This window comes from Nomascus leucogenys, chromosome 5 (genome assembly GCF_006542625.1).
Source record: "Nomascus leucogenys isolate Asia chromosome 5, Asia_NLE_v1, whole genome shotgun sequence".
NCBI lineage: Eukaryota > Metazoa > Chordata > Mammalia > Primates > Hylobatidae > Nomascus > Nomascus leucogenys.
Window position 1 is genome coordinate 53,743,382 of NC_044385.1, and position 15,122 is coordinate 53,758,503.

General features: G+C 48.8%; 1 protein-coding gene across 2 annotated transcripts; it reads left to right on the forward strand.

Moving 5' to 3' along the window:
* The first annotated feature begins 273 nt into the window (after nt 1-273).
* FCAMR (Fc fragment of IgA and IgM receptor) lies at nt 274-12,764 on the forward strand. Of its 2 annotated transcripts, XM_012506728.2 has the most exons (9): nt 274-441; nt 525-658; nt 3,080-3,148; nt 3,619-3,679; nt 4,874-5,017; nt 8,175-8,513; nt 9,502-10,333; nt 10,957-11,075; nt 12,052-12,758. In XM_012506728.2, exons 2-9 carry the CDS (start codon nt 620-622, stop codon nt 12,210-12,212), a joined length of 1,764 nt encoding a protein of 587 aa, XP_012362182.1. In that variant the 5' UTR covers nt 274-441; nt 525-619; the 3' UTR covers nt 12,213-12,758. The 2 variants fall into 2 exon arrangements, with proteins under 2 accessions (XP_012362182.1, XP_012362183.1); XM_012506729.2 differs by lacking the exon at nt 9,502-10,333 and having other exon boundaries at nt 12,052-12,764.
* Nucleotides 12,765-15,122: the final 2,358 nt, after the last annotated feature.

Below are 15,122 nucleotides of genomic sequence, written 5' to 3' on the forward strand. Positions count from 1 at the left end.
ATTTACTGTATTATGCTTTGTCAGGGACGTGAATTAGTAACCACCAGCTCATGCAACTCTGAAGTCAGTGACCCAAGCTGCCCAAAGTGCTTCTCTATGAGAGTTGGAGGGGCCAGGTCAGCTGGAGGGCACCAGCTGCCAGCCAAATGGCAGGGGAATTCCTCTCCTGAATTTTGAATTTTCCCTGCCCTCCTGCCCAAGTTGTTGCATCACTTGTCTGGGAGATGCCTGAATGGGCTGGTAAGCTAAGGCACCCTAAATAGTCTGAGACCCCTGAAGGGGACACAAGAGGAGGAAGGACATGGATCAGTGTTTTCTTTCTTGAAGCTACTGTTACCACCCCTGGAAAAGTTCTTCAGGAATAAGTGACAGTAAGAACGACAAGGGATTAGGACTGGCTTCCTCTTATAAATAATAAAATCCAAAGAGAAGTGACTTGAGGTGAGTGGCAGAGCTACGCCTTGCACCCCGACCTTCTGTTGCTGGCTCCATCTGCTTTCCAAAATACCACCTTGACTTCTCAGTCTCCAGGTTTAAACAAGAGCAACTGGAAGACGTCCAAACACCTGCATCTCATAAGGAGAAGAAAAGTCCACCTGGATCTTGTTTCCAGACTGAGATGGATGGAGAGGCCACAGTGAAGCCCAGAGAACAAAAGGTGAAATGAGGCTTTCTCCTGGAGGTTGGGATCTTGCCTCTGAATGTGGGGGGTGAACTGTAGCCATAGCTGTCACACATGCTCCTCAGTGCCCTTCCCAGAGCAGGTGGGCTCCTTCCCAGGAGGCCAGGTAAGGGTTCTAGAGTCCAGAACATAGGGGCTCCCTCTCAGCTCCCTATTATTCTGCTCACACCCACCAGAGTGCATGGTTCCTTAGAAGTACTGGGTAATTTAGAACCAAAAAACGTTAGAAAGAGAAGAAACACGGAGAACATGCGGTCAAAGCTCTTCTTTTGTAGAGGAGAGGAACAGAACATTGGCCAAGTTATTGCAGCAGACTGAGGCTGCTGCAGCCCCTCCTGAGTCCTGGTTCTGTGCTCTCTCCTCTACACCAAACTGACTCCTTCCCTTCGTATCTGCTGCCCAGCGGATGTGGGGAGGGGATAGGAGTGAGCTGGGGCTCGGAAGGCCAGTAGGCATCTGGGAAGTCACGCAGCAGCCTGTGCTGAAGCTGAGATGAGGTGCATGCCCTTCCCAGCAGGACGAGAGGGACAAGAGAGTCCCCTCATGTGGTCTCATCCCCTAAAATGCAGTGTGCAGTAACAGAAACCTGTGGCCCCAGGCTACTGAATTATGGCCCCCTGTCTCCTGGAGAAAGGATTTCTGAAGGTCATTGGCAGAGAGGGTGACTTGGAGACATTCCGTTGAATATTATCCTTCCAGCCTCCAATCAAAGCTGATAACTCCCTGGAAACATTTTATCTCATACTCCTGCTTCCTCATTGCCCCCACGGAGCCGGCTTTTCTTCCTGAAGCCCAGAGATTGCTGCACCGGTGGCTTCAGAGGAACTGGATGGTATGATGCAGAGACTTTGGCCCCAACATGTGCTGCATCAGCACTTAACGCTTTAGAAAAATTTGCCCAGGGGGAGTCTAGGTACCAGCCCCAGAATCAGCCAGAACTTGGTGAATATTAATCAAATTATGAGTTAGGTGCAGGAACACCCTGGGAGAGTCTCCAGGTGGGGACAGAAAGCTTTGTAAGGCAGGGAAAGGTCTGAGACTGCCATCGCAGTGCCCAAGCTAGGGGACTTGCTAGAGGGAAGGCACAGAAAGCTGCATAAAGAGCCTATGGACTTTTAAAGATCTGGCCATTCTTGTGGCTCAAACTGGATAGAGCAGGGAAAGGTCTTAGTGGAGAGGGTTGGGCAGAGCCAAGTTGAGGGGACAACTTGCCAAGTCTAGTTGCAAGAAAACAAGCTCAGGGCCACCCCATGGACTCTCTACTTTTCTCTTCTGTCTTCTCTCTTCCCTTTTCCCTTCTTTCACCTCCTACCTCTCCTTTTCTCTCCCTGTTCTCCTACTTTCTCTGCCTTCTCTTTTCTCCTATTCCCTGTTTTCCTTTTTGTGATTCCCTCCTGCACAGCCTGTGTCCCAAACTGGCCAGTGGTTTTGCATGGCTTAAACTGTTTGGGGAGTGAGGGGGTTTCTGCCCATGGGCCAATCCATTGACTATTAGCGCCTGTCCTTAACAGTAGTGAGGAACATATTAGGGTAGGAAGAAAAACTCAATGGCTAACTTTAGTTTGCTTTTTAAAAAATCTATAGGTCCCAGAAACAGAAGTAATAGATAGATTCAAAGAGTAGATTTTTAATCAATCAAAAAGCATCCATGAATACCCTCTGGGGAATGCAAGAGAAGTGTGATGTACAATCTCTGTCTTTTTTTGTTGTTGTTGAGACAGAGTCTTGCTCTGTCACCCAAGTGAGAGTGCAGTGGCATGGGTTCACTGCAACCTCCACCTTCTGGGTTCAAGCAATTCTACTGCCTCAGTCTCCTCAGTAGCTGGGATTACAGGCGCATGCCACCATGTCGGGCTAATTTTTGTATTTTTTAGTAAAGATGGGGTTTCACCATGTTGGTCAGGCTGGTCTTGAACTCCTAACCTCGTGATCCACCTGCCTCGGCCTCCCAAAGTGCTGGGATTACAGGCATGAGCCACTGCACCCGGCCACAATCTCTGTCTTTTTCCTCAGCAAGTGGTAAAAGACCATTGAGTAGTGATCAGTATGGTGTCCATTAAAAGAGGAGGGTTACTGTTCACAATAGCTGTGCATTTCACATCTACAATGTGCTAGATCCCCTTTCAGAGCATGATGGTAGAGGGATGAAATACAAAGCCGTCCCCTCTTGAAGCTCCCCAGGCCAGTGGGAGAGACCAGAGTGGGGTAAAGGTCAGTGTGGATGAGAGGACAGAGAGGGCTTTCTAGAAGTTGTGGAGAAGAAACAGAATAGCACCCTAGTGCAGAGAGCTACTTGGTCTGAGATTTAATTTTTAACTCGTTGTTAATAACCAGAGGCATACTAACAGTGAAACAGAAATCTTCCCCTGAAAAAACCGATTCCCCTTCTGCAAACAGGCAGTGGTGAGGAGAGGAACAGAAGTGGACTACTCCAGGCTCATTGCTGGCACTTTACCACAATCTCACGTAAGTTGTGTAACAACAACCCCATGCAGATTCCTTCATTCTCCTGAAGAGGAATCAAATCCCTGAGACTAACCTTCCAAGGTCCCACAATTCCAACTAGAGTTTGGACTTCAAACATGGCCTTTCCACTACACGGTGCTCCCCACAAACTCAGAGCTCCAGGCTGGCAAGTGGGTGCCCAGGCTAGAATCCTACAGAGGGAGTTTCACCTCTTCTGAACACAGAACCCTCAAGGGTAAGGGACATTTTGGCCTCGTGGAAATGACCAAAATGTGCATGCTTGGGAGTGTGAGGATAAAGTCATGCTTTCTCAGGGAGGGAAGTGCTTGTCTTATTCTCAGATATCTGCAACCCAGCCCCTGCACCAAGCAAACCGAGATCCCGAAGCGAGAAGATGCTTGTTCTCTCAAGTCCCACCACCCTCACCCAGCTTCTCTCAGGGCTCTTTTCATTTAGAGTGTTTTTTGCAGGTCACCAACAGGAGGCCGGGATGGAAAATGCCCCTCTTCCTCATACTGTGCCTGCTACAAGGTGAGTCCCAAACCCAGCCCAGGTTCAGGGCTTACTAAACCAGACCTGAGTCTTCCAGGCTGCCCTAAAGTTCCTCACAGGCTGGTATGGGAAAACTGTCCAGGTATAAAACATGCTCAGATGACAAATGGCTCCATCTCCACGCTGTAGTAGATTTTATTCTGATGGTAATAGGGAACCATTGAGGAATACAGTGAGTATGCACCAAGAGTTCCCAGTACCTAGAATCTAGTCCCAAGTAGATGCTTAATAAATAATGACTGAATAAATTAATGAATGAATGGAAATTCTATCATAATATCAAAAAAGGATTAACAACTGGCTTAAAAACAAATCAGAGTTTTAATGAATCAAAGGTAGCCAATAAGGTCGGACGTGGTGGCTCACACCTGTACTCCCAGCACTTTGGGAGGCTGAGGCAGGCAGATCACGAGGTCAGGAGTTCGAGACCAGCCTGACCAACATGGTGAAACCCTGTCTCTACTAAAAATACAAAAATTAGCCAGGCCTGGTGGCATGCACCTGTAGTCCCAGCTACTCGGGAGGCTGAGGCAGAAGAATCGCTTGAACCCTGGGGGCAGAGGTTGCAGTGAGCTGAGATTGCGCCACTGCACTCCAGCCTGGGCAACAGAGCGAGACTCCATCTCAAAACAAAAACAAAAACAAAAAATGTAGCCAATATTTGAGTAAGCACTCTGCGTGATAAAATCACACCACCTCTTTAATCTCCTGCTGTCCCTTTTAAAATTTTTCAGTAAACGTCAACTCAGGCAGGCCCATGATTTTTCTGCTAAGTAATAGTCCTAAGTTAATTGCTTTAAGTCTCAAACATTCTAAATTTGATCATTTAAAGTTTCCAGTTAAATACTTTGGTCAGCACTTTAATCTTCATTTAAAGGTATACTCCCTCATCCCCTCAAGGCCTGCAGTCCAGGAAGGGGGTGTGGTTGCTGCCTTCCCTCTTCTCTACCCCTCTCTCCTCCCCATCTAGGCAGCTGCTGCTTGAGACCCCAGCAAGGTGGTAGCAGTGGGAGGGAGAAGCTGCAGGAGGGCAGGCAGCTCTTACTTGATGGATGGCCTGGAGCTATCTGGCCTGGCAGGGGTTTGGAACTGGCTGTTTGCTTCTTCCTCTGTGGGTGCCTTTGTGGACACATGGATGGCCCCCTGATGACCCATCTCCTCCCTTTGCTGCAGGTTCCTCTTTCGCCCTTCCACAAAAAAGACCCCATCCGAGATGGCTGTGGGAGGGCTCTCTCCCCTCCAGGACCCATCTCCGGGCCATGGGAACACTCACGCCTTCCTCGCCCCTCTGCTGGAGGGAGGAGAGCTCCTTTGCAGGTACAACCCCTACCCTCCCTTTGTTCGACCATGGACCTCAGACCTCTCAGGCTCTCTCAGACCAACTCAGGCTCCCTACAGCTATAGGCAGCCCTAGCCTCTCCTAATGGAAGCCATAGCAATAGACAATTGCTGAGTAACAATGAGGGGATGAGAGCCAGGGCACCCACCTCCATGGATGGGCAGAGAATTGGCATCAGGGCCCCCAGGTGGGCACACGTTAACCCTAAAATGCTGGCCTGGTCTTGAATTCTTATGGTAGTTAATATAAAATTTCCCAAACCTTAATTATTATATATAACAAAAAGCTACTGATTTGTGATCTATCAAATGAATCCTTAAGGTATTGGTTCTTAACTTTGGTATTAATAAAAAATTACGTGCATTTGCAAGGGTTGATTAAGGATTCTTAATCAGCTTTCTACTGTGAAGTCAGATCACCCCATCCTGCTGATTAGTGGAACCGTGCTCCTCTCAAATGTGCCACATACAGGTGAGGGGAATTCCTGGATTCTGGGGTATGCACACTTTATCAGGGCATCATCACTGTTGTCCTGAAATGGTCCTTGTTTGTAATTGTGAATATTGCAAATATTCACAACTCGGTAAATTTAAATGGTAATTTAACTTTCCCATTAGTGACATGGTTTGGGGTGTGTTGTTTAATGAAACTTACAGTGAGTATCAGTACAGCCATAACATTTATGACCTCTACTCTTCCAGCAATTAGACCTGAATACACACATAATAGGCAGGGTAGGTTTCCTGGGCCTGTGCAGTCACACAGGACCGCATACTCAGAAGGTACTTGGCTTAATGCTCTGCTGTTGCCATGTTGAAATTCTTAATAACTTTTGAACAAGAAGTCCTGCATTTTCATTTTGCTCTGGCACCCACAAACTACTTAACTGTTCCTGGCAACAAGATTATATTAGGCCATTTTTACGGTGCTATAAAGAAATACCTGAGACTGAGTGATTTATAAAGAAAAGAAGTGTAATTTTGCTCATGGTTCTGCAGGCTGTACAGGAAGCATGGTGCTGGTATCTGCTTGACTTCTGGTGAGGCTTTAGGGAGCGTTTGCTCATGGGGGAGGCAAAACAGGAGCAGCACAGCACATGGCGAGAGAGGGAGCAAGAGAAGGGGTGAGGGGAGGCCCCAGATCTCATGTGAACTAAGAAACAACTCATTTAGCACCAAGGGGATGGTGCTAAACCATTCACGACAGATCCTCCCCCACGACCCGATCACTTCCCACCAGGCCCCACCCTCAACATTGGGAATCACATTTCAACATGAGATTTGGAGGGGACAAACATCCAAACCAAATCAAGGATATTAAACTGAACTTTCTGGGGTTCAGAGGTCCTAAAGACAGAACAAACTGATAGGTGCCAGGCATCCACATCCTACCGCAAGATGTTGAACCACATGTACAGGGCTGTAGAAAGACACCATAGAGCTGCTCCCAGCAACGGCCCCGCGGGAAGCTGTCCAGGCCAAATGAGGGAGGGAGAGAATCATCAGCAGCTGCAGAGCTCACTGAGAGGGCTGTGTCGGAGAGATGTTCCTATGTTGTGGTCCCCTTCACTTGTCCCAGGGGACAGGAGACATCACTTTCCCCTCACTTTAAGCCAAGTAAGAGAAGGAACTTCCAGAAAGCCACTCAACAAGCTTGCCCTTTGTCCCAGGTTTCTTCTGACCGCAGGACACAGGTGTACTTCCTGTGTTAAATGCAAGGCCTCCACCTAGAGGGCCACCCAGAGGGGACTATGACCACAGAGCAGGGCAGATAGCCAGAAGTCATAGGCTTGTGGGTGGTGGCCACTAATGGCCAGCAGAAGAACATGCAATTCTCATAAGGAGAGAACGACAGCCATATATGCTAAAAATACATCAGTAGGCAAAAAAGAGGCAGCCTTGGTCATCTGCCATGCCCAGAAAGCACCAAGGGCAGATCACAACCATCTCATTCACCTCTCCTCTCCCCACTCTGCCCAACCCTGGAGAGACCCCCAGACAGAAGCTTTGAACAGGGGAAGGGATAGAGCAAAGCAACAGACCGCAACCATGCCCCCCTCCTCCATGACAGACTCCAAGCCCAGCTGGGAGAAAGGAAAGGGTTTTGACTGGGCAAGAGATTGGAGTTGTAATCTCTCATTGGACTGGACTGGATGTATAAGTTTAGAGTAGGCGGGACTTTTTATTATCCATGAGAAATTATGAAAGAAAGCTACTATACATGAGATTGTGCCTGAGATTTCATCAAGGATCAGAGATGTCCACGGAGAAGGTATGAAGAGGCAGTGAGAGAAAGAATGAACTTTGTTTCTGCTTGCACCCCATCACATTTAAGTCATCCAGGAAGCTGGCCACATACGTGATTCAACTATGAATTGTCCTTATGTCTGTTGCCAAGCGGACATATTCACAGTACTGCTCGTCTGTGCTTATATGGTGGCATTTGGTTGTTTCTGTTTCTATGGAAAAGTGACTAGTGTGAAAAATTTTGCAACCAGTGGTCCAACCCACCAAGCAGAACGGGATTCTTGTGTTTCAGGGCTCCCCGTCTTTTGCAGATGAAAGGTACACTGATATGTTCTTACTGCTCAGCATCTCTCTTTTACATTCCATGCAAACCAGAGCCCTTCTGTCAGGGAATCATCACTGTTGTCCTGAAAGGGTCCTTGTTTATAATTGTGAATATTTTTGTCTTTTAATGATAAATTACCATTTAATGTTATCACTGGTGGCATGGTTTGGACTGTGTTGTCTAAATCTACAGTGAGGAGTGACTGAGTGAGTGAGTGTCAGATGTTGCCTCAGCCCTCTTATGTGTGCTTAGATGGCATCTTTTTAAACATCTGCATTGGAGCACAGGGGAACCCAGGCTCTGGATGGTCCAGGATAGCTGGGGATAAGTGTTAGCTTATCTGGGTGGGTAAGATTATGATTACATTTTCATCTTCCATACCTTGGGACAACATCTGCTTTCCCAATGGCTGAGTTCTGCCATTTTTATATTGATTCTGCTCCATGTTCACAGTGGCGTCTTCTGACTTGACCCCTAATTCTGGCAGAGTTCAGAGCTCGTGACTCCCCAAACAGTGACTATGCTCACCACTCCCTCTCCTTTGACCTCCTTCTCTGTCTGCAGCTCCAAATGCATTGAAGGGCTCAAGGCTGGTGTCAGGGGAGCCTGGAGGAGCTGTCACCATCCAGTGCCATTATGCCCCCTCATCTGTCAACAGGCACCAGAGGAAGTACTGGTGCCGTCTGGGGCCCCCAAGATGGATCTGCCAGACCATTGTGTCCACCAACCACTACACTCACCATCGCTATCGTGACCGTGTGGCCCTCACAGACTTTCCACAGAGAGGCTTGTTTGTGGTGAGGCTGTCCCAACTGTCCCCGGATGACATCGGATGCTACCTCTGCGGCATTGGAAGTGAAAACAACATGCTGTTCTTAAGCATGAATCTGACCATCTCTGCAGGTATGAGCTGACGGCTGATGGGCCAAGCTTGGTGAAGCACATTCTAGGAAGGAGAAAGTGGGAGTGAAGCCTCAGAGACCTAGAAGGGCTTGAAACATTACGGAAGTGACAATGAAAAGCTGGGGTAAGGCAAAGACGTTAAGAAGCAGGCTTTCATTTCAGAAGAAGGCTGCCTTCAAAAGAAAGGGAGATTTTAGGAAAAACTTCCCCGTGAATGCATGTACACTCTCCCACCTGAGTCCCCCAAATGTCATGAAACATATATTTGGAGATGGCTCCAAGAATGGGATAATGTGGCTTCTTAGGATCCTGATAGCTGCATGTTCAGACATGCAGAGAAGGGGCAGCACTGCAGAGAAGGTGTGACAGGCAGGACAGAAGAATTGCAACTGGGCTGTCCTTCACACAGACTCTTGCTGAGCCCCTCAGCAGACATCTGACAGCTCCCAGGCCTAGGCCCTCTGCGGCAGGTTCTGGTTGTTGATCCCAAGTCAGGCACCCAGAGCATAGGAAGGGCATCCAGGCTGTGAAAGGCCACTTGGCAGAGGAGACAGCATGACAGGAGGCAGCCTGAAAGCAGGTTAGTTCTATTAGATGCTGCTCTCCAGTCACCTGCTGCAACTGGCTGCTCTGCTAGAAGTGGAGTGTTTCTTTTATCTTTTTTGAAGAGCAATACCTGCTGGGCGCTGGGCCTCTGGAGAAAACAGCTTGGCGATTCAAGACAGCTGGATAGAAAATATGTGGGCATGGGAGAAGGAAATAGGAGTATCACATGTCAGTGTCTGCCACAGACTAGAGAATGTTTGCCACAAACTGGAGAATGAAAAATTTTCCTATTTTTTATTTTATCCAACCTATTGGTCAAAGACGGCATCTCTTAGTGAGGTTGCATTCCACTTAGCAGACATTTTAAACCTGGTGTCCTTTGCCAAATCCAGTAGGCGGCCTGCCAGCCTTCCCATGTGGCCTCCCTCTGCTGTCCACACAGGTCCCTCCAGCACCCTCCCCACAGCCACTCCAGCTGCTGGGGAGCTCACCATGAGATCCTATGGAACAGCGTCTCCAGTGGCCAACAGATGGACCCCAGGAACCACCCAGACCTTAGGACAGGGGACAGCACGGGACACAGTTGCTTCAACTCCAGGAACCAGCATGACTACAGCTTCAGCTGAGGGAAGACAAACCCCAGGAGCAACCAGGCCAGAAGCTCCAGGGACAGGCAGCTGGGTGGAGGGTTCTGTCAAAGTACCAGCTCCCATTCCAGAGAGTCCAGCTTCAAAAAGCAGAAGCATGTCCAATACAACAGAAGGTGTTTGGGAGGGCACCATAAGCTTGGTGACAAACAGGGTTAGAGCCAGCAAGGACAGGAGGGAGATGACAACTACCAAGGCTGATAGGCCAAGGGAGGACACAGAGGGGGTCAGGATAGCCCTTGATGCAGCCAAAAAGGTCCCAGGAACCATTAGGCCACCAGCTCTGGTCTCAGAAACTTTGGCCTGGGAAATCCTCCCACAAGCAACGCCAGTTTCTAAGCAACAATCTCTGGGCTCCATTGGAGAAACAACTCCAGCTGCAGGCATGTGGACCTTGGGAACTCCAGCTGCAGATGTGTGGATCTTGGGAACTCCAGCTGCAGATGTGTGGATCTTGGGAACTCCAGCTGCAGATGTGTGGACCAGCATGGAGGCAGCATCTGGGGAAGGAAGCGCTGCAGGGGACCTAGATGCTGCCACTGAAGACAGAGGTCCCCAAGCAACGCTGAGCCAGGCCCCGGCAGTAGGACCCTGGAGGCCCCCTGGCAAGGAGTCCTCCGTGAAGAGGTAACCCCAGGCACCTTCTCCCAGTCGGAGGGCCCCACATCTGCCTCATCCCTGGCATGCAAGCGAGGCCCCTCTCCCTCTGCTCTCTTCTCTCCCTTTGTACCCACAAGACAGTGACATACACATCAGATGCCCTCCCTCACTCAAGGGGCCTTGCTGTGAGAATGCTCCCTGAGTATTTCCATGTGGTTTTCAAGTGATATCTAAATGATAGAAGGACAATATTTAGGCTGGAAACTTCATTAGGACTTTCTGTTTTTAAAGATAAAGAATAGGCGCTCCGGAGAGAGGGGGTGATGCACTGAAGCCACAAGGAAAGGTTGTGGCAGAGCCCAGTGCTGAGGCTGGAGTCGCTGGCTCCCACCTAGTCCTCTTTTTCACTGGGAGTCATCGCAGGGCCCACACACAGACGGGTGGAAGAGGGAAAAGGATTCGAGCTTGGAAGCCTGAAGACAGAGATTCTAGTCCCAGCTCTGCCACTAACCTGCCATGGGAACCAAGGCTGCCCATTTGCTTTGGCCTCAGCTCCCCCATCTGTAAAATAAGGACGTGGGCCAATGGTCTTTAATCTTCTGCCCAGCTCCAACCTCCTCTCCCCTGTGCTCTTTCCATCCCCACTCTAGTACTTTTCCAGAAGATGAAAGCAGCTCTCGGACCCTGGCTCCTGTCTCTACCATGCTGGCCCTGTTTATGCTTATGGCTCTGGTTCTATTGCAAAGGAAGCTCCGGAGAAGGAGGACCTGTGAGTTGAGTAGCTCCAAGGCTAGACAGAAGAGTTCTGGTTCCCACCTGACACCCTCAGGGCTGGGTAGGGGTAGAATCCTGCCAAGACTTTTCAATGTAGAAGAGCTAAATTCCAGGCTGAGCCATTTAACTCTTGGCCTTGGTTTCTTTTCTTTCTTTCTTTTTTTTTTTTTAGACGGAGCCTTGCTCTGTCACCCAGGCTGGAGTGCAATGGTGTGATCTCAGCTCACTACAACCTCCACCTCCCAGATTCAAGCAATTTTCCTGCCTCAGCCTCCCAAGTAGCTAGGACTACAGGCATGTACCATCATGCCTGGCTAATTTTTGTATTTTTAGTAGAGATGGGGTTTCACCGTGTTGGCCAGAATGGTGTTGAACTCCTGACATCAAGTGATCCTTGGCCTCCCAAATTGCTGGGATTATAGGCGTCAGCCACTCTGCCCAAACTGCCTTGGTTTTTAATCAATAAAATTAGAAATTATCTCTGTACTTATGTGTCAATGGCAACCCAGAGCATAAGGAGAAGCTCCTGGAGGATTACAAAGGCTGTGATGCCTATGTTAACCATAAGCCCCATAAGCAACCCTCACAGCAGAGAGCAGGAGTGCAGGGCCCAGACCTGGGATCAAACCTCGCATTTTTTCCCCCTTCTGCAAGGCCCTGCTAAAATTCTCTGAGAGCAACATGCCCAGGTTTAAGTACTCTTAAAGTGAGGGCTCTGTGATATGTAGACCTAGTGAAGAAAGGGTGAGATTTTCTGGCAGCAAGTGGAGGAGGCTTAGGTTCTCAGACCCAGGCCCCAAAGTCCGAGCCCTATCAGGGGCTGGGCTGGCTTAGCCTAGCCAACTAGGGCTCCTTTGCTTCTGTGTCAGAAAGTTCTTGAAAACTTGCAGTGGGTGGGAGTGGTTCTTAGAAAATCAAAGTCAGTACTTTCCTTACCCAGAACCCTCACAGTCTGCTCTGTGTCTCTACAGCTCAGGAGGCAGAAAGGGTCACCCTAATTCAGATGACACACTTTCTGGAAGTGAATCCCCAAGCAGACCAGCTGCCCCATGTGGAAAGAAAGATGCTCCAGGATGACTCTCTTCCTGCTGGGGCCAGCCTGACTGTCCCAGAGAGGAATGCAGGACCCTGAGGGACAGAAAGATGAACTGCTCAGTTACCATGGGAGAAGGACCAAGATCAAAGGCCTTCAGGACCCCAGCCTCTTTCCATCATCCTTCCTCCACCTGTGGGAAGAGAAGCTGATGCAGCCAGTGCTCCACCCATGGAAGAAAGGCTGGCTGTCTTTGGGCCCAAGAAAGTCAAGCATTATCCACGTCCAAAGGTGACAAGATGACTCAAAGGAGACTTCAAGAACAGTGTACAAAACACTGGAAGAGGTCACCTAGGAAAAGCATGAAATTTCCATTCTTGAATGTTTGAAAATAGAAGAGGCTTCCAATCAGTGTGGAAAGTGACAAATTCTCTATCATCACTCCCAGCCCTTGCTGGGGGCCCCTTTTCTGACTACTGTTAGCACCTCAGCCTCCCACTCACATTTAAGTATATTTAAGTGTACCAGCCTTGCCTTCTCAAGTAGATTCTAAGCTCCTTTAGGGCAGTAATTGCATTTTATCTGTCTCATGATGTCCCCCAGAGAACTTCCAACTCAGTAGGACCCCAATAAATACCTGTGGCTGATTGACTGACTTGGGGGCTCAGTGGCCTCTGGGCACCCTGCCTCTGCAAGAACTCTGGATCCCCCTGGCTTCTGCCCCTCCTTTTGGGAGTCCCCTAGATGACCCCACAGGAAACTGGTTTCTACACTGAGACCAAAAGGGCAAACACCCATTCCTCACATCATCCCGCCCCATTTGGACCCAGGCTCATTGTGCCGTAGACCTTTTGACCCGGCCAAGATTTTCTGGGATTTTCCTACATTCGTGAAGGAGCAGGGTATTTTCAGTAGATTCTTGCCTTCTTCATAAAGCCCCTCTTGTTCAGCTGCTTATAAATCCTCGATATGGAGGACTGTTGGCGAAGCTGGAAGATGGTTTTTGGGGGTGAGGTGGGAGACAAAAGAGAGGAATTTTATGTGGACTTTGCCCTGTAACTACATCACCTCATGCCTGTCAGGGAACTTTCGCTCCACCCTAGGCCCCACTGCCTTTCCAAGAATCACATCTACTCTTTTCTTTTGCTAGATCCGTTGGCAAACTGTCTGGGCTCCATTGTTGGATGGAACAGTCTGAGTGGTGGAGGCAGAAAGGAAAGATAGGCACCAATATTGAGTTGAGAATTGCCAGGTAGACATTTCCAGAAGGCTTAGTCCTGCCTTCTAAGCTGTCAGCAGCACAGAAATCCTTCAGTAATACTTCCTCATATCTGGTTCTGAACACAGACACTGTACCAGGAAAATCAAGGAGATGCCGGTTTCATGGCTTGTAAGAGAAACCTGTTGTTTTGGATAAGTAGGGAAGTTGCACACATCTAACCACATGGAATCGCAGAATTTCAGAGCTAACAGATCTTTAGAGATTAGTCTAATACCCTCATTCTAGAAGAGAGGGACATGAGGCCCAGCAGGGTTAAGGGTACAGGTGGGGGGTGCTTGTTTAAAGTCACCCAGTTAACCCAGTTAGTTATAGCACTGTGAGGACTAGTAGAGAGAACTCGTGACCTTGGTTCAGGGCCTTTTTCACTTCACCATTGCTGAGCATTGTGCCAAAGCAAAACTCATTGTCAAAAATCAAGGATACCACAGTTGTCCCTTGAGACTATTTTCCTGTTCACTTTCTCAATGACCTGCCCCAAAAAATCCTGTAATGGAGATAGGACAGACATCATGGATCCCATTCAACCAATGAGGGAGCAGGCTCTGCAAGATGTGTACTTCAGCAAAGGCCACTCGGAGCAGCCCACCTCCACAGCTATGTTCTGGATCACTGTGCCCCTTGCTTGGATTTATGATCTAGGTATCTGGTCAGGTCCTTTCCTGTGTAAAGCTCTAAAGGCTCACTTCTTTCTCTCTCTCTCTTAGGCTTGTGCATGGAAGGTTTCATGATCATTTCCAGGAATTGGTTCTCATTTGTGACAGGGGTGGGCCCAGCACCCAGACTGTTTCTAATGCTAGAGATTCTTAGGATGTGAAAAGGTGTTCCGAGGAAAAGGAGGTTTTGTAGACTAATGAAGTTTTGGAAATGCTGGGAAACCACATTCTTCTATGCAGGATCTTTTGGAGCCTTTGCTATATGAAGATGTATTGTGAAACACCTTGGTGTTTCACACCTCAGGATGGGGACATTATATGTGTTTCCCAGATGTGTTGGATTACTGTGTTTCATTGAAGCGGTCTCAAGGGGCTGGAGTTCCTCACATCACTGTTTGGGGAAGCCTGATGCACTAAACCAGGGGTTGGCCAACTCTTTAGTAAAGGGCCACATGGTAAATATTTTAGGCTTTGCAGGCCATACAGTCTCTGTGGCAACTACTCGGTTCTGCCATTGCAGCACAAAAGCAGCCAGGCAATCCAGAAACAAATGACCGCAGCTGTGTTCCAACAAAACTTTATTTCCCAAAACAGGAGGGAGACTGGATTTGGCCCTTGAGCTAGAATCTGCCAATCCCTGGACTAAGCCATGAAATTGTACAGGACTCTCTTGTTCCCACTCATATCTGGAGATCAGATCCTATTCTTCCTCAAGGGCTTCCCTGACCACCTTTCTCCAGGACCTCTCCTTCCTCCGAAGGGCTCTGATACTTTCATTGTGGAATTCAGCAGCTAGAATGTTCTGTCTGACTACCCCATCTTAGAGGAAGAAGGGGAGGGAGGAGACAACCAGCCCAGCAAAAGTGTTGGCCACGTGGCTAGAGCCAGGAGCGTTTCTAGCAGGGAGGCCGTTATGGAGAAAGTTAAGCTCCACCAGTGGTGGAGCTGGTAAGAGTTCAAAAGGCCAGGGCAGAGCCAGATTAGAGTCCCAGGGCCAAGAGTTTGGAGGGGGCAGAGATAAGATCTGAGTAAGAACTTTCAGGGAGAGAAGCGGGGAAGCCCCAAGTGTTTACA